The sequence below is a fragment of the Crotalus tigris genome, unplaced genomic scaffold (genome assembly GCF_016545835.1).
Source record: "Crotalus tigris isolate CLP2741 ecotype Arizona unplaced genomic scaffold, ASM1654583v1 scf7180000017937.1871474, whole genome shotgun sequence".
Lineage (NCBI taxonomy): Eukaryota > Metazoa > Chordata > Lepidosauria > Squamata > Viperidae > Crotalus > Crotalus tigris.
In genome coordinates, this window is record NW_024096729.1 from 1,135,287 (window position 1) to 1,154,824 (window position 19,538).

The following is a 19,538-nucleotide window of genomic DNA, read 5'->3' on the forward strand; positions in this document are numbered from 1 at the left end:
AAAAGTGGTGTCCACATAAAAACAAAGCTAGTCAAAGTCTTTTCTTTAATCAAAGTAGTTTATTTCGTCATCTCAGCTAGTTCCATTAACTTCATCATCCATTCTTCCATTGTTGGAATTTATAAGTCTTTCCATCTCTGTGTGTACAACTCACTGCAGTTATCATATATAATAAAAACACAGTTTTTTTTCTTCAGTTGTTTTATCTATCATGCTTGTACTCTTGCCTCCTTTTGATGCAATTAATAAATCAGTAGCGGAGAGAAATTTTTAACAAAGTTCATCAGAATTGCCTCTTTTCCTTTGACTCATCCCTAGCAAGATAATTTTCATTAATAAGGACTAGATATGAATATAAGTCATACATTCATCATTCATTGTTCTGTGATAGCAAGCTTTATCTTCTTAAACAGTTCTAGTGATCTAAGAAAGCATTTTCCTCCATCTGCCTTCTTACTGACCAAATTATTCTGAGTCAAGGCCTAACCTTTACAATCAGTGGGAGGTTTAACTGTATCTCAGCTGCTTCCCTGGAGACAGGAGACTTCAGAAAGTGAGCTGATTTGTTCTCTGTTGCTGCAGAAAACCTTACCTACAGTACACGAATCAGCATTGCAAGGAAACAATCGATTAAATATTAGGAGAAACTCACTAGTAGATGCCATCAGTTTTTAATAATTTTTATTGCTTTTAAAATAATGACTAGAAAAAAAGAAAACAGCAAAAAAGAACAAAACCACAAAACATATACATAATTAGAAAATTACATAACAAGTGCTTAAAAATGAGTGAAGAAATACAGCAGAAGAAAAAAAAGAAAATGTAAAATGCAATACAATAAACAGTCACAATTTTATATATAATTATCTAAATATGCAAACATGTGTATGTGTGTGCGTGTTTCTGTTACATTTATCTTAGAATAGAATAGAATAGAATAGAATAGAATAGAATAGAATAGAATAGAATAGAATAGAATAGAATAGAATAGAATTGGAAGGGGCCTTGGAGGTCTTCTAGTCCAGCCTCCCTCCCTACTCAAGTAGGAGAACCTATAATACCATCTCAGACAAGTGTCTGTCTAGCCTCTTCTTAAAAATCTTCAGTGATGGAGGGCCCACAATTTCTGGGAGTAAGCTGTTCCACTGGTTAATTGTCTCACTATCAGGAAGTTTCTCCTTAATTCCAGGTTGCTTCTCTCTTTGATCAGTTTCCAACCATTGTTTCTTGTCCTGCCCTCTGGTGCTTTGGTGAATAACGTGACCCCCTCTTCTTTGTGGCAGCCCCTCAAATACTGGAATACTGCTATCATGTCTCCCCTATTTCTTCTTTTCTTTAGACTAGCCAGACCCAAGTCCTGCAGCCATTCTTTGTATGTTTTAGTCTCCAGGCCTTTGATCATCTTAGTTGCTCTTTTCTGAATTTTTTTCCAAGCTCTCAATATAACTATCTTTTCTTTAATTTATTGTATTTTGTATTGATGCAAATTATCAACTGAAGAATCGGTTGCTGTGCTTTTTCCCCCACTGGAAGTTTTTAAGCAGAAGTTGGTCAGGACTATTTGTCATAGATGCTGTGGTTTCTACAGAGAGCAGAAGATTACATGTGAAGACTTTCCAATTCTATCATTATATGGAGTAGCAGGATATAAATTTAAGAAAAGCACATGAAGAAAAGCACTGGTTGCTCCCAGAACTGGTTATAAAATGGATTTTGTTGAATATTGATTTAAGGTACCTGCACAATTGGACAAATCAGCCACCAACAGGCACATAGACAGCATCTACCTACCATTCAAAAAAGACAACTAAAAAACTAAAAACAAAACAAAAAGACAAAAATACCAACTTCCCAGCAATCAATACCCAGATAAGCAGAAATTATCATCAAGATTAACAGCAATCAAACAGTAAACAATACTCCAATCAAGGAACTATCATCTTAGGCAAACATTCAAACAATAAAAAGGAAAAAAACAGCCTAATCAAGGAACCACCAAGAACACTCCTACTAACACTAAGTAGGGCAAATCATTTATACGTAAATGGAGAGCAAACCCTATTCCCTTCTAGTACTGATGATGTTAATGAACCATCTGCAAGTAAACAACTAAGCTGAGAGAGCACCAAGGACCCCCACAGTTCAACCCCGAGCTACCAATAACCTCTGGTACCTGCACAATTGCGATATTTCACTTTCAGATGTGTTATTGAGAGACCCCACTGAAAACGAGGTTTGCCAAACGGCAAACTATGTTGGTTTTAGTTCTTTTGCCTGTTAATTTATTTTGTAACCTTCAGTGCTCATTGTGGTTCTGTGGACCCCTGGAATCCTGTTTCCCTTATGCTTCCTGCTTTTCTTCCTTTCAGAAGCTTCAGTCTGGACCACGTAATGGAGCGCAAGTATGATTTTGACCTCATCTACATCACCGAACGTATCATCTCTGTGTCTTTTCCTCCTGCTTTGGAGGAACAACGTTACCGCAGCAATCTCCGAGAGGTGGCGCAAATGTTAAAATCCAAGCATGAGGACAAGTATCTGGTAAGGAGAGGATGACAGTGATGAGGATGATGATGATGATGATGATGATGATGATGATGATGATGATGATGATAAGCAAAAAAATAATAATTGAGTGGAAAGAAGAGTTACTGTAAGGAAGGAACCAACTTGACATCTCTATGTAGGTTTGAGTGAATGTGGGAAAATGCATGCTTCACCTCTGAGATAGAGAGGGATGATGGTCACTTTGTCCTGCAGGATCTCATGATTTCATATCAGCATCTCATCTTGAAAAAAGCATTGGCGATATCTCCATTTTGAAGAACTCTATAAAATCCACTTATATGACTAGGCTATATGTTGGGAGGGCAAGGTTGGGGAGGAGCTATATTCTGACTTTCAAGAGGAATGGAGGGCTATAAAACTTTTTTGTCAAGCTTATTTTCAAAGAGTGAGTTAACCTTTGGGGTGAAGTCACAAGAATAACCATGCTAAAAAACATCCTGACCAAGATGGTGGAGTTTAGCAGCTGAAAGTTGGGTTGGTAGAGTAAACTGCTAAAAATGCTTCTTTATGTCAACAGCTCCTCAACTTGTCAGAGAAACGCCATGACATTATCCGGTTGAACCCCAAGGTGAGAGAGATGAGAGCTTGGGACAAAGATGCTTACGTTAAATTGGGACTACATCTCAACTGAAACTGTTTAGAGGGTTATTGAACTTGCACGTGGCAGAAATTCATAAAATGGCTTTGCCTTCAGTGATTAAAGTACAGTAATTAATTGTTAGTTTAGCTTGACTCGTTCATTCTCATTCTCAGCTGATCAAAAGAAAAAGAGAAAAACAGGCATTAATCCTGGAAGGAAAGATATAATGCATAGTAAATATTTACATATGATACTAAATTGTATCATGCAACATTTTTAAAGAGAATTTTAATTTTCCATGCCTGTAATTTCACTGAAAGCAGTTAAAGCTGAACTGTTTGGGAGGGCCTATTGTGCTCAGTATACCATCTTTGTTGGTATATTTAGACACAATATGAGTTATTTTCTGATTTTTAAAATATATATCTATATAAATAAAAATGTAAATGTTCGTTTGTTCAAAATCTTAAATCTCCGAAAGTTCTTCACCGATTGCTTTGAAATTTTGACACAACGTTGCATTCGAATATGCGCGTGTTTTTATATACTTACTAGATATCACACCTATAGATGTCACACCGTGACAGGTAAAAACATGCTTTTTTTGAAAAACAGTGCCGGCAAACCAGACAATCTCTATATCTGCACAGACAATGGAACAACAAAAAATATTGTATACCCACAAGCATTGTGAAATTAAACATATTACAAATGTGTTCCATTTAACCAGACTGAGCCACAGCAATGCGTGGCTGGGTACAGCTAATGTGTGGCTGGGTACAGCTAATGTGTGGCTGGGTACAGCTAATGTGTATGTATGTGTGTGTGTGTGTGTGTATGTGTGTGTATATATATATATATATATATATATATATATATATATATATATATATATAATGTTTTCTGAGGTTTTCGCGGGTGTTTGTATGTAGGTCTTTGATTGTTCGGGTTTTCTCCCGCGTAAAATTGGAAGTGTCTTGGCGACGTTTCGACGAAGTTCCATTCGTCATCTTCAGGCTAGTGTTTTCAGCTTCGTGCTTCGAGGAGCACGAAGCTGAAAACACCAGCCTGAAGATGACGAATGGGACTTCGTCGAAACGTCGCCAAGACACTTCCAATTTTATGCGGGAGAAAACCCGAACAACCAAATATATATATATATATATATATATATATATATATATATATATATATATATATATATATGTATATATATATATATATCCAAAATAAAATGAACACCAAGGTATTGATTAAAACTATAAAAGTTCAATTTAAAAACGCCAAGCTTTCGCCGTCATCTGCCGGCATCATCAGGGCTGGACCGCCAGGGTGTGAGAGAGTCATTTTATAGGTAGGTCGGAGTCTGCACTCGGCTCCTCGATCTCGTCACCGGACCCAATTGGTTAAATTGTGCTCTGGTGGTTCGTTTCTTTCTGTCCTTAACCAATTGGGTCCGGTGACGAGATCGAGGAGCCGAGTGCAGACTCCGACCTACCTATAAAATGACTCTCTCACACCCTGGCGGTCCAGCCCTGATGATGCCGGCAGATGACGGTGAAAGCTTGGCGTTTTTAAATTAAACTTTTATAGTTTTAATCAATACCTTGGTGTTCATTTTATTTTGGATATGAATATTCCCAGGGTTCATATTTTTAGTGTTATTAACTATATATATATATATATATATATATATATATTAAAAAGGATATTAAAAACAGAAGCATGATTCCTGGGTGTATACATGGTGACAATAAAATATGATCACCAGGAAAAGTTAAAACATTAAAAGTTTTAATCTAAAACAGAAGTTTTAAATAAAAACATTAAAAGTTTTAAAAATTAGCAACCTAGCTTTCGTTGGCTCCTGCCAACTTCATCAGGGCGTACACAAATCAATGGGAGTAAACATTTATACGTAAGTTGACGCCTGCACTCGACTCCTGGACCGTGTAGTAGGTCCAGGTCGGCCAATCATAGCATTCCCTGTAATTGCCTTTACCCTTAACATCATGATGTTTTTTACAACGAAGCCTCAATCTGGGTAATGTGCTTTCACTGCATGGTTCTACCCCACGCACCTTGCGCCATGCACACCTAACATTAAGAGCGTGGGAAGCCCGTACCCATTCACTCCATTACCGGCAGCCCAGTAAAGATAACTTCACTCTACTGCCGGAAAGGACTAATATCCAGTCAAATGATAGCTGACGGCTTGAGACCCCCCGGAGCACCGCAATAGAAATGCGATCACTATGCCAAGAAACACCTGCCGAGGCTAGGGATTTAATTCCCGACACATTAGGCATCTTCTCCGCCTCCTCAGAAATTCCCAGGATGACCAACCCGCATGTCGGTCGATCGGAGATGCACTCACCTCCGTGGAGTATAACAAGAGCTCGGATTGACAGTTTGACCACACCCCCTACAGACATACGAGGAGAAGGCTACCGTAAACCCCCGGCTGAAGGAATAATCACACGATCTCGGAGGGCAGCATTACTAGCCGGGGTGAATGGCAGCATGTGCATTTCACCAGGATCCGCTTCGCATTTTACATCACACCCCTCTTTGGGGAGAAGCGAGGAGAGCCGACCCACTGGAGTTTGCAAGCAACCACCTTTGGGGATCTTGATTGGCCAACATGATTTACATTCCAACCCCCGCAATGTGTTGGCAGCTGTTCAAAAAAAGGGGAGAACAACTGTTACGGAACCTAAGAGGCTGGGAATACTGGGAAAATGGTGCGTGGGGGAGAACAATGCAGTGAAAGCACATTACCCAGATTGAGGCTTCGTTGTAAAAAACATCATGATGTTAAGGGTAGATGTTAGAATGGTGGAGAAGGGGAGGGCCATAAACTCAGAGTTCAAAGGAAGGGAGAAGGGGGAGACGACTTAGTGGTGGGGATGACATCTCGAGTTGGAATAAGTTTGAGGATCCTCCTAAACCACGGATATGGATGAGTGGAGAGTCGGAGGCTTGCTTAAACTCTGATGAGGGACGCGTGATACAAGTAGATGAGTCATTCAATCATGCAGCAATTACAGGGAATGCTATGATTGGCCGACCTGGACCGACTACACAGTCCAGGAGTCGAGCGCAGGCATCAACTTACGTATAAATGTTTACTCCCATTGATTTGTGTACGCCCTGATGAAGTTGGCAGGAGCCAACGAAAGCTAGGTTGCTAATTTTTAAAACTTTTAATGTTTTTATTTAAAACTTCTGTTTTAGATTAAAACTTTTAATGTTTTAACTTTTCCTGGTGATCATATTTTATTCTCACCATACATACATACATACATACATACATACATACATACATACATATATATATATATATATATATATATATATATTTGTTTGTTTTCTGAGGTTTTCGCGGGTGTTTGTATATAGGTCTTTGGTTATTTGGGTTTTCTCCCGCGTCAAATTGGAAGTGTCTTGGTGACGTTTCGACGAAGTCTCATTCGTCATCTTCAGGCTGGTGTTTTTGGCTTTTGCTCCTAGAAGCACGAAGCCGAAAACACCAGCCTGAAGATGATGAATGAGACTTCGTCGAAACGTCACCGAGACACTTCCAATTTGACGCGGGAGAAAACCCGAATAACCAAAGACCTACGTGTGTATGTGTGTGTGTGTATGTATATATATATATATATATATATATATATATATATATATATATATATATATATATATTCCCAGTTTCATTTATTTTATTCTTGTGTATTATTTTTCTTTATGTATTGTGTATTGTTCTTTACTGTTTTATATCATATGATATAAAGTGTGCAATTCAAGGAGATAGAAAGGCAGTACAGAAATCATAATAATTGAACCTAAGACTGAACCTAAAATCAGATGTGTAGCTCCTTAGTTGAAAGCAAGCCAAGTTACTTGGCTGTAAGACTTGGGAGAGTCATTAAAAGTGTTAAACCTTTAAAAACTAGCAGTTGAATAGTCAAAGAGCTCATATTGTTATTATTATTATTTTCTTGTTGTTCTTTATACAAATAGCGCTAATAGTGCTCATTGCGTTTTATAGCTATAAAGATGGTAACTGCCAACTCTATCCAGGGACACTTTCAAGGTGCATAAAAGCACACAAAACCTGTAAGGCTTTCTAACCCATTTTCCCCCAACAATAATTAGAATCACATTATCAGTGACTATAGTGACAGCAACAAAGGCAATAAAGATGGGATAAAAGTCATCAATGGGACCAACTGATTTCCTGTCACTATGTTTTCCTCCTCACTTAGAGTAAGGTGGGATGGAGAACCCTTCAACCCAGTGAGGAAAGGCCCTTTGCTTCTTTACAGGAGTTCCGTCCTTAAGGCAAGACATTGTACTCACTAGCTTCCAAAGCTTGTCTCCTCTCTCAATATACGTAAGCATGTTCTTAAATCCAATACTTCTTTCTCCTTGATGGTCCAGGTGCAAGATTTTGGCTGGCCAGATCTGCATGCTCCACCTCTGGACAAAATTTGTTCCATCTGCAAAGCTATGGAGACCTGGCTAAATTCAGACCCTCAGCACGTGGCTGTCCTTCACTGCAAGGTCAGAGAAAAATCTTCCCAACTTTCTGGCTGTTATGGATATTTATATAAGGGAGAAATATAATGATCCAAGGGGAATAAGACAGTGGATACTTCTTGCTGTCAGGAAAAAAAAGGAATGAGGTACTGGCTTTCTGGGATCATTAGCCGAGTGGTTTTTGTATGTCCTCAAAGTCAGCAGCCTAAATAGAAGGTCCTCTGAGAAAGGTAAGACAACTGCAGAGACTTAGCCTGATGAGAAAACCTCCATTGAATGTATACCTTTGCTTTATTCTTTTTATAGAAAGCAGGACATCAGCTTATCCAATTCATTAGTCAAACATTGAAAGCCTATATGCCTGCCAAAATCCTTACTGTAATGAAGTGGCATCATACAAACTTTCCTCTATTTTATGAGAGCTGGAATCTTAATCAGCATTCCCCACCTCTTTCTAGTGATTTCCTTAAAGACATTGAACTTGTTTTCATTTTTTAAGCTATTGGTAAGTGAAGAAAGATTTTACATTCCCAGACTGGCTAGAGAAGAAGGGAATAATATACAAAATTGGCTTTCCCCCTCTAATTATAACCAATAGCTTTTGTCTGTTAAGTGATCAGGCTGAGTAACCATTCTCTGGGTCCATTCTCATTTTGTTAAGTATAATAAATGGATTTTTTCCATCTCTGTTTTACTTTCAATTGCAACTGTTAAAAAACTTTCCTTGGGACTAAAAAGTTCCATTTACTTTATGAGTAAATTTTAGAGTATTATTATTATTAATAGTTTATTATAGTGGAATTTTTATTAGTTTTATTATTATTTTTAGTATTAGTATTGTCTAACAATTTGGATATTGTATTGTTCAAGAATTAGGATATTAACTTGTTTATATTATTATGTTTATTTTTAATTTGTTTATTTTTATGTTAAAGGGGAGTTAAAGCGCATTATGGACTTGGTTATTTACATAGTTGGTTAATGTTAGTTAGAGTATGATTATTATATTTGTTACCCTGAACTCAGCTCTGGGAAGTGGGGGAAGGAGAGGGGGGATTTAGGGTGGGTGGGTTTTGGGGTGTATATTGTAACTTTTATAAAACTTTTCAATTAAAAAAAACTTTCCTTGGAGGCTTTTTTGGACAACCTGGAACTTCTTCCATGGAAAATTAAGTCTTCACCAGCTTTACAAAGAAGGAGAAGACCAGATACTGAATGGTTCTCCCTCATGAGTAGAGGTGGTGCAGAATGGCTTCCAACTGACAGGGTAGTGACATTATGGAGACATACAAATTGAATGAACTATATTTATACAAACCGGATCCAATAAACAAATAAAGTGAGTGTAGGCAAAAATGCTGTAGCTTCTTTCACGTTCCTGTTTTTGTGCTTTTTCCATCACCACTCCAAGGTGGCGGTTATAGTTGCTAAAACTGTTTGCACTCCCAAATTTATAGTCACAGTGCGTCATTCCAGTGCCAGTTTAACATGTTTAACATGTTCTCTCTTTGTGCCAGGGCAACAAGGGCAAGACGGGTGTGATCGTAGCCTCTTACATGTACTACAGCAAAATCTCTGCAAGGTATTGATCAAGGGAGAACGAGAGATGGGCTACTCTAGCACCGACAGCTACTTTTTTCTTCTCCTTTCCTTCCTCAGTCTCATTTTCCAGCTTTCTTCTAAAGCTACCTTTTTGGTGGGCCGAATGTATGTGTAACATCTCTGTTGTATAATCTGTCAATGTATAAACGCTACTCTATGCCCCTTCCTTGTCTTCTCTCCTCAGTGCAGACCAGGCCCTCAGCACGCTAACCATGCGCAAGTTCTGTGAAGACAAAGTAGCTGCCTCCCTCCAGCCATCGCAGAAGAGGTGAGTCTTGCACCCTCTATCTTATACTGTTAGCAGCTCGCCCCCACCGCCCAGAATGTCTGTCAGATGCAGAAGTTCTGAAGAAGGAAGCTTTTAAAGCTTTGATAGAGGGTGCTGGGAGAAATGCTTGGGGAAAAAATTGGAGGGTATGTGTTACATGGCCAGCTCTTATGGGTAGCATAGAAGTTCAGACTCTGGATACAGAGGACTAGAAAACTTTTAGAAGGCAGTAAAGACGATTTTCTCTATCTCTTTGTTGGCCTCTAGTGGTCCTCCAGGTGTTTGTACCCCAGACTCATAATCCTAGTACAGACTATACAAAAACAATCCAGTGCTTCCCTTTTTCCATGCTCAGAAGTCTTCTGGCAGAAAAATAATGGATATACCAAAATATAATTACAGTGTTTGTGTAACAGTTTTTTTAAAAATGCAGATAGTTCTCGAGTTATGACCGTAATGGAGCCTGCCCATCATAGTTGTAAGCCATGACAGTCATAAAATGAGTCAGTCACCACCCAATTTTATGACCTTTTTTGCAGTGATCATTGAGCGAACCGGTGGTTTGCTACGGGCACATTTTTGCCGAAAACCAGAAGTAAGTGCTGCTTTTTGGCAAAACTGTTGTAAAATGTGTTCACCTGACCATGGGATGTTGCAAACTCTTGTAAATGCAGTTGTCAAACAGCTGAAATTCACTCATGTCTCCATGAAGGTGGGGGGGCAATTCTCAGAACTTTGAATCTGGGCCACAAATAGCCCCAAGGTTGTAACTTCGAATGGTCACCAAGGCAACCATTCGTAACTTGAGGGCTACCTGTTTTGTTTAATTCCTCAATGCGCTGGCTGCCCATAGTTGACATGCTTCAGTCAAGAAACTACAGGGATTTCTGCATTTACAGTGCAATAATACAAGCAGTGGAGCAATGGAAGTCAAAGAGACGCTTCTGTCACATATTCATTTTTCTCCTCTTTGGAAACTATTTCATTATCTAGGACAGCAGAAAGTAAAATTATCTTTGAAACAATCCACATTTGGGAGGAACAAAGAAATGAATTTTCTTGTTAAAAAATAGAAAGGTCCCTTTCAGATATATAGAATTTTCAAATTTCCTAGCCAGCCTGGCTGAAGTTTTGAATACAAATGATATTATGAGAGTCATTTTCATGGCTTCTATCATCAGCACCCACAGGAACTCTTCTTTAATCAGATTGATGAAAGTTGTGTGCAGTGTCATGCCACAAACTGCTCTTTTGTACGTGTAGGCAATGTTGTAATTCCCATAAAAAAAAGGGTGGAACAACTTGTATCACAACACTACAATCCTCATAAAGGTTTAAGTCATCTTACATACACCCCTTCCCCTCACAGATCCCATTAGCTTTTATGCAACTCATTTTACCCTCCAGTTCTTACCTGACAGCCAGTATTTTAATGTCTGTTATTAGATTCCGGTATTAGAGAGATGTTGCCTCATACATGTTAAGGTTTTTGTTTTTTCTAATAATATAGTAAATACATACTGAAATGTTTCATGCTACTAAATAAAGTTCCAATTTAAAGGTCAGGTATATTTAATTATAGGCTAAAAGCAGTAAGTGCAAAGGGATTAAAACTTTGTAATTGGGCATTTGCCTATGTGGGTGGCATTTAAGGAAAATGGCTTTTGGGAGCACCAGGCTGAGAGAAGATGTCAAGATAGTTAGCTTCCTATAAACCCACTTATTCTTACACAACTCACTTATTTTTACATGACCGCATGGATTTCTCTTTCATTTCTCCGTGGTAGGTATATTCATTATTTCAGTGGGCTTCTCTCAGGCACCATCAAGATGAACAGCAATACACTTTTTCTGCATCATGTTCTGCTCCCAGCTATTCCTACTTTTGAAAGTGGAGGAGGTAAGTGTCACAGGGCTGGAAAACAGTATCCATAAAATACTCCTCTTACCCGACTCCTTTCAGACTTTATGTCATGCATGCTTATGATTCCAAACTGCAAAAACATGGCACAAATTTATATTTTATTTATATTTATATATCAAATTTAGAGATTGCCCATCTTTCTTCTAGAGCAAACAAACATTTGGATGGCTTACCACCCATATGGCAGGGATTCTCATCCTTTGTAATACCAACACCCCTTAAATGAAAAATGAATTTATGCAACCTGCCTCATAAATAAACTTAAGAGAAGAGAGAGCTAGGGTTGAAACAGAAAAAATAAACTATTTTGTAATGATATAACTTTTATCATAGATCAGGGGTAGGCAACCTGGGCTCTTTTATAACTCGTGGACTTCAACTCCCAGAATTCCTGAGCCAGCCATGCTGAGGGAAAAGGGAGAGGTTTCCAAGCTGAGCCATGCTGGCTCAGGAATTCTGGGAGTTGAAGTCCACGAGTCATAAAAGAGCCAAGGTTGCCTACCCCTGTCATAGATCCTTGACTTAGAGCAATTTCCACACCCTCATTGAAGTGTTTTGCTCTTGTCCCTGAGACAGGAGGAAAGTATATCACTTTTTAATTTCCTGTACCCAACAGCAGTGTTTTTACTGAGCTGTTTACTCTAGTGAGGCTGGTAAAGTTGATAAAGATGTGTTACTTTCTGAGCAGCTATTGGTACGTGTGGCTATAAAGCAGCAGTGCTTTGCAGTGCAACTTTCTGGGATCCTCCCTTTGAACTTTTGTGCTGCTGATCCAAGTGCTGGATTTTAGGATAGGAAAAAATGGGGTGTGCATATTTCTACCTCCTTTTAAATCCAATGCTTTTCAGCCCTTAAATGTAGGAAACAGACACCCCAAGAGATGCTAGAACTTAAATTTACTGATTCAGTTTATATGGTAATAACAGAATCTCGAAAGCCTGACCATGTTTCCCCCTCCCTCCTTCTTATACAAAAGGACTCAAACTTAATTCTTAAAAATCATTGGGACGTAATACAGATACAGATGCCAAGAATCATAATTCTGTTTGGAATGGAGACACGTGTCTGTCTTTCTTTATCCAATATATGACTTATGAATGTATGTCCTTTACTGCTCCTCCATTTCTATGATAGAAATTTTCCATTTGCAGCAATTCTTCAATTTTCTGGAGGTGGGTTCTTCCCTTTTGATCCATCTGGCCCATCTTCTCTCTTCTAGGTTATCAACCTTTCCTAAAGATCTACCAGTCCATGCAGTTGGTCTATACCTCTGGGATCTAGTAAGTATGAGATCAAAAACCTAAGATGCCTCTGAAGTTAAAAGTCTCCTTTTAACTTCAATTCCAACAATCCTGATGATTTCCTCTGTTCATGCAGTAGCCTCCATGGGGCCAGTGGAACTCAGAAGATCTGTATCATCTTAGAGCCAGCCTTGCTCTTGAAGGGAGATGTCATGGTGAGTGTTGCCAGCAGGTCAGGATTGAAGGGCAGAACTAGATTTTAGAAGGATGTGACGTTGCCACCAGGCTTCCTTCCTTCCTCCTTTCCTCTCACTCAGAAACAGTGACTGTGAGAGGGACCTTGGAGTCCTAATGGATGATCACTTAAATATGAGCCAGCAGTGTGCGGCAGTAGCCAAAAAAGCTAATACGATCCTTGGTTGTATAAACAGAGGCATAGAATCCAGATCACGCAAAGTATTAGTATTGTTTTATAAAGCCTTAGTAAAGCCACATCTGGAATATTGCATCTAGTTTTGGTCACCACATTACAAAAAAGATGTTGAGACTTTGGAAAAAGTGCAAAGAAGAGCAACTAAGATGATTAAAGGCCTGGAGACTGAAACATATGAAGAATGGTTGCAGGATTTGGGAATGGCAAGTCTAGAGAAAAGAAGGAGCCGGAGAGACATGATAGCACAGTTATGGCGAACCTTTTAGAGACCGAGTGCCCAAACTGCAATCCAAAACCCACTTATGCATCGTCAGGTGCCGGGTGGGTGTGGCCCATTAGGTGGGCGTTGTTGCGGTGGTAATGGCAGACTGGGTGGGACTAAAAAGTTCAATCAATCAATTCCAACTTTGCAAGATCTTTTTTTTCCGTGAGAAGTTGAAATTGAGTGATTGGTTGAACCTTTTTTTTTTGTACACGGCGGCGGAGGCCTAAAGCAAAAAGGTTTTATAAAACCCAGCTGAAGGCCTAGGACTGGGACGACGGCGCGCATGACCACAGAGAAGGCTCTGAGTGCCGCCTCTGGCACCCGTGCCATAGGTTCGCCACCACTATGATAGCAGTATTACAGTATTTGAGAGGCTGCCACAAAGATGAGGGGGTCAATTTATTTTCCAAAGCATTAGAAGGCAAGACAAGAAACAATGGATGCAAACTAATCAAGGAGAGAAGCAACCTGGAATTAAGGAGAAACTTCTTAACAGTGAGGACAATTAATTAATGGAACAGCTTTCCTTCCAATGTTGTGGGTGCTTCATCACTCAAGGTTTTTAAGAAGAGACTGGACAGCCATTCATCTGAAATGGTATAGGGTCTCTTGCTTGAGAAGGGGGTTGGACTAGAAGACCACCAAGGTCCCTTCCACCTCTATTCTGATTCTGATTCTCTCTTTCCTAGAACAGTGCAAAATCAGACTATGTATGGTATGATATCCATGCGCAATATATGGCCCTGCCAACTTATATGTTAGAATGGCATATAGTATGATGCTCTGTGTTGTAATATACTGTATACTACCAAGTGAATGGGCTTGCTGCAGGCAGAAGAGATTCTGCATTAGGTGTCAGATATGGCCTCTTCGTTTTATAAATTGTGTGATTTTTATATTGATCTATTTTAAAAACAAGGTATAGCATAGTAATGTTGTTGTTGTTGTTATTTTATGAATCCAGCAAGCCTACTAATAGCAACATCAAACACCTTAATCACAAGCAAAGGAAAATAATGGAAATGGGGCTTCTATATTAGCCTTGTATTTATCATTCTGGGAATGAATAGAACATAGAATTCTAGGGCTGGAAAGGAATTCTGGGAGTTGAGGTCCACGAGTCATAAAAGAGCCAAGGTTGCCTACCCCTATTCTAGGCCAACCCCCTGCTCCTATCTTGAGACCTTATACTATCCTGGTCAAATGATTATCCAGTCTGTTTTTTGAAAAAAAAAACTAGAGGAGTAATGGAGCACCCACAACTTTGGGAGGCAAGTTACTCCATAGATTAATTGTTCTCATTGTCAGGAAATTTCTTCTTACTTTTAGGTTTGCTCTCTTTTTAACAAGTTTGCCCCCATTACTTCTTATCCTGCCCTCTGATGCCTTAGAGTCAATCTCCTCTTCTTTGTAATAGCTCCTCAACTAGTGGAAGGCAGTTATCATGTCTCCCCTCCCCCCCTTCTCTCTGATAGACTACTAGACCAAGGGTAGGCAACCTTGGCTCTTTTATAACTCGTGGACTTCAACTCCCAGAATTCCTGAGCCAGCCATGCTGGCTCAAAAATTCTGGGGGTTGAAGTCCACGAGTCATAAAAGAGCCAAGGTTGCCTACCCCTGGACTAGACATTCCTAACTCCCTCAACCATTTGTCATATGATTTAGCCACCAACCCGTTATCATCTTTGTTCCTCTCTTCTGCACACTTTAGATAAAAATAAAATAAAATATAGTGATTCTTGATAAATATGTGTGTTTAATCCAATAGTTCACAGAAGCCAATCAGTAGCCAATTTTCAGTATGCCAGATATTGCCTGCTGGGCACTGAAATTCCTATTTTAAAAGACTACCTATGTTAGATGGATCTCAGTTTGAACTTGCTATGCATTTCTTGCATACTTAGGCAAGAATGTGCACTTCAAATTACTTCAAAAGTTGATCTGGAGAGTCAGAGTTGTGTACCCTTCTTTCAAAAATTTAAAACATGTTCATCGCTAAAGATTCCAGCTTGTGCTTATTTTTTAAGTCAACTCACTGGGTATATCTGGAATTTTTAAAATTTATTCTGTGTAGCTATTTATTTTGCCAGAAACATTAAGTTCTTTTGGAAGACAGAGAGCACAACTTGTGGCATGAATACAGTCCTCTTTCTGCCTCTGGGGCTTTTCCCCAGAGTTCAGAAATTGCTTACCACCCACTTTTAGGTTGGCAGTCCCCAACATTTGCTTCCTTGGGGTCTGTTCTAGTTTGCCGCTAACTGACTGGTTCAGCTGTGCAGAATGTATTAAACAAACCCAGGGCTAAGCCCCTGGCTTTACTGAGCCCCCCCCCCTATTTCCGAATATCACACGCTGGCATGAAACTGTCAGCCAATCAGAGCACTGCTATGATTCAGAGATGATTTTGATTGATGGGCAGACTCTTAGATTTAGCCATCTATTAAAACTCATCACGTGCACAAGCCCACCGATCACCAAACGTGCAGGCAGGGAATTTAGAAAGGGCACTAAACCTGTGAATCGTGACCTCGCTTTGAGTCCAATACCTGCCCAAGTTCATCATGAAATTCATACCTGAGACCAGGGAGGTGGTGGGCTTCAAAGGCCCAAGTCTAAAGCTGGCACACGTTGGAACCTGCCAGGTAACGGGGTAACAAGGCGCCAGGAGTTGAGAGGTGCAACAGAGAGTTGAGTTTGAAAAAGAGGAACAGCTTTTCTAAACAGAATAGCTCAGGGAGCAGAGGGGAAGGACATGCACACAGTCTGAAAACTCTCCCAATACATGCTGGGCTGATCCAACACCCTACGATAAAGTGGTTGAAATTGCCAACAGTAACCTCTGACCATCTTTTCTTCAAGTGAAAAGTTATATTGCCTAATCTGAAAGCAATATCTGATTCCATTCCCAGGATTACTCTGTAAAACAAAAAAAAAACAAAACAAAACCAAAAAAACCCTGATCACTACCTCCATTGATTGGCCTCCTTTTATTTTAATTGCAAAACTTCATAAAAAATTTACAATTTTTATTGTAGTGGCAATATGCAGATTTCTGCTAGCAAGGTAAGAGCAACAGAGCAGGGAAGATGAGCTCTCTCATTTGTGTTGCACGAGTTGTGTTCTGGAAGCCTTCAAAGTTGTTCAATTAATTTTTTTCAGAGCCTTGGTTGTCCTCCTCCAACAGATATCCACCAAGGCTGAAATATGGCTTAAGGGGCCATGTAGAGGCAGGCATGTAGCTAGGTTGATTTATCTTGTTCCCTAACCTTACAGAATACATCTTCACATACAACTGAGCTAAATTCAGACTTAAATCCTGTAGCTTGTGTACTTAATGTGTGAACTTCAACTAATTATGAAAAAGCCCTGTCAGAGTTGAAACAATAAATCAAAAAATCAAGATCTTCAGAAAAACCTTGACCCAAAATATACAGTAGCTTCCTATCTTCCCAACATTCTTTGCCCAATGCAAAGGAGAGAGTTCACATTAGCCATGCTCACCATGCTGCCTTAATCACTGTTAAAAATGAGATTTAATGATATTCATCTGCATACAATATTGAGTTAAATCACCTTTCTCTACTGCAGTGTTTCTCAACCTTGACAATTTTAAGGCATGTGGACTTCAACTCCCAGAATTCCACAGCCAGCATTGCTGGCTGTGGAATTCTGGGAGTTGAAGTCCACATGCCTTAAAATTGTCAAGGTTGAGAAACACTGCTCTACTGCCTTTTCTATTCAGCCTGGCATAAGAACTTAATTTCTGTAGGGCCTTGTTATTATAAGTATTCGGAAGATTTTATATATATATGCTACCGTATATAGTTTTGCTATGTAGAATAATAGAGAAGAAATTTTTATGATTTAGAGTTTTTAAGCAATGTATGTTTATGATCACTCTCTGTAAATAACTATTACTCTTCAATGAACAGAGTCAAGAAAGCCGGATCACATGGCTGGAAAAGCTATGCTCTCTACTGATTTGGTCATCCTTTCCTCTCCAGGTAAAATGCTACCATAAGCAGCTGCAGGGAGGAGAGCGAGATGTTGTGTTTCAGGTCCAGTTTCACACTTGTACTATCCACAGCACCCAACTCTGGTTCAGCAAAGACGAGTTGGATGAAGCCTGGAGAGGTGAGCAGAATTTTGGAACAGAGAAGCAAACAGCCATGCATGTTAATATGGGGCAAAAGGATTACATGCACGATGTAAATGCAAAATACCAGGAGTCTGATATGACTTTTTCCAACTGACACATTTTACTGAAAGGCATAAGCTGTTTGGAGTTGCAGTCCACATCATCAACTGTACGAAGTGACTAGAGTAAGGTAGGATTTAAATTAGGATGAGGAGGGGGTAAGAGAATGGGAACGGGAAACAGGTTAATGATGCAGGTTACGTGTGAAGGAGATTACAAGTAATCTATCATTTAACAAATATAACATGGTAAGAAAAAGTACTGTGTTGAGATCTTTTGAGATTGCCTGAAACGGTAGTCATCTAAATGGTGCAAGGGTCCATGAGCTCAATTCCTGTTAGAGGGTTTGGGCCCCATAAAAGAAAGCTGGCTACATACATTTGATGAATCCCAGTAAGGGTGAAACTGTTCATATGCTGCCTTCTGGTGGTGAATATTTTTGATGTAGTGAATTCAGCAACCTCTTGTTCAATCACGGTGCTAAAGTCTCTTTTTTTCCCAAATAGTCACAGAGATCTTCAGTAAAATGTCCTAGGAAGTTGAAATGTTCTGATATTACTTTGTCCATATTTGAAGTCCTGATTTTCAGCTTAAGTCTTTCAATTCTTTTGCACCATGTTTATTACATTTGAGAAAACCTTGTAGAGGCTCTGTTATGTTACGTTACGTTACATTATGTTAGGATAGGATAGATGGTTAGGTTAAGTTAAGTTAGGCTAGGCTAAGCTACGTTTCAGTATGCTATGCTACGCTACCTTGTTATGTTTGTATAGCCACCCATCTCACAAGAAAGTGACTGTCACTTGTGTATATACTTGTTACGGCGTATGGTGGTGCTATTGGTGTAAATGAGATGGAGGTATGGGGTAAAGTAGAAATCTAAGTTTGGAGCAGTGTCTTCTTCTCTGTTAGCACCATGGTCCTATTGTTTCTTATTACTTGGAGAATCTACTTTGAGTTGACTGTATTTAAGACATTGCCACCCAATGTCTGAAAAAGTATGAGCTATAAATTATTAATAATGCATTTGAGCAGTTTGAGTTATGAGCTGTGAGTGACAACTAGTGGTATCTCTTTCTGCTTTAATGGGTCTGTCTTTTAATAGGCACTCCTTGAGAATCAAGTTGACTCTTTTGATTAGTTTATTGAGCTTGCTGACTGGGCAGTTCAGTCTTCGGAAACTTGGCTCAGTTCCATCAATTAAGCATTACTGAATGATTCAGAACAAGTGTGGTTCTAGCCTAGTCTAGGCTATAGATGGTCATGTTTTCTGGGTAGAAACTAGATGCGTGTAAGGCTTGCATGGTGATTTGTAGGTTACAAATTTGTAGATGGTAGTATATGTCCATTGTGTATGACATCAAGGAAAAGGACTTATTCTATAGATAGGTGGAAGGTGAGGTTGATGGGGGCATGGAGGTCATCATGATAGAACTTGATGAGAAATTCTTTGGGTCTAAATCATGAAAAGGCCATCAGTAAATTTCAAATAAAGGAAGTAATTCAGGAGGCAATACATGTTCTAGATCAGCTGCGAAGACATTGACATATTGACATACAGTATGTGCCCATGGCTGCTCCACTCATTTGCAAGCTGTGCCACTCATTTGCATTGTCAAACATGAAGTAGTTATGGGTGAGTACAAAGTAACCCAGTCTTTGGCATGCTCTTTGGCACAGTGATGATGTCCCTGATGGCTTGAAGTCCATATTTGCTGGAGATGTTAGTGTACCAACATACATGATGGCTAAAATGATGCTGACCATCCACGATGTCCAGTCTTCTTAGGAAATCTGTGGCATCTCTTATGCAGCTGGGAGCGCTGGTGGTATAAGATCTGAACACAAAGTCCATGGAACCTGACATTCTAGTTGTGATCTTTCTAATGCTTGAAATAATGGGATGGCCTGGGTTAC

General features: G+C 39.4%; 1 protein-coding gene across 7 annotated transcripts in view; it reads left to right on the forward strand.

Moving 5' to 3' along the window:
- The window catches only part of TNS2 (tensin 2), a 140,348-nt gene that overhangs the window by 93,444 nt on the left and 27,366 nt on the right, over positions 1-19,538 (forward strand). For 6 of the 7 annotated variants that reach the window (XM_039344754.1, XM_039344751.1, XM_039344755.1 and 3 more), the window contains 9 exons: positions 2,370-2,541; positions 3,086-3,136; positions 7,592-7,714; positions 9,208-9,272; positions 9,477-9,560; positions 11,348-11,460; positions 12,704-12,764; positions 12,862-12,940; positions 17,428-17,557. In XM_039344754.1, coding sequence (XP_039200688.1) covers positions 2,370-2,541; positions 3,086-3,136; positions 7,592-7,714; positions 9,208-9,272; positions 9,477-9,560; positions 11,348-11,460; positions 12,704-12,764; positions 12,862-12,940; positions 17,428-17,557 — 878 coding nt within the window. Of the gene's footprint in view, positions 1-2,369; positions 2,542-3,085; positions 3,137-7,591; positions 7,715-9,207; positions 9,273-9,476; positions 9,561-10,099; positions 10,156-11,347; positions 11,461-12,703; positions 12,765-12,861; positions 12,941-17,427; positions 17,558-19,538 lie in introns of those variants that run through there. The other variant, XM_039344758.1, reaches the window with a different exon arrangement.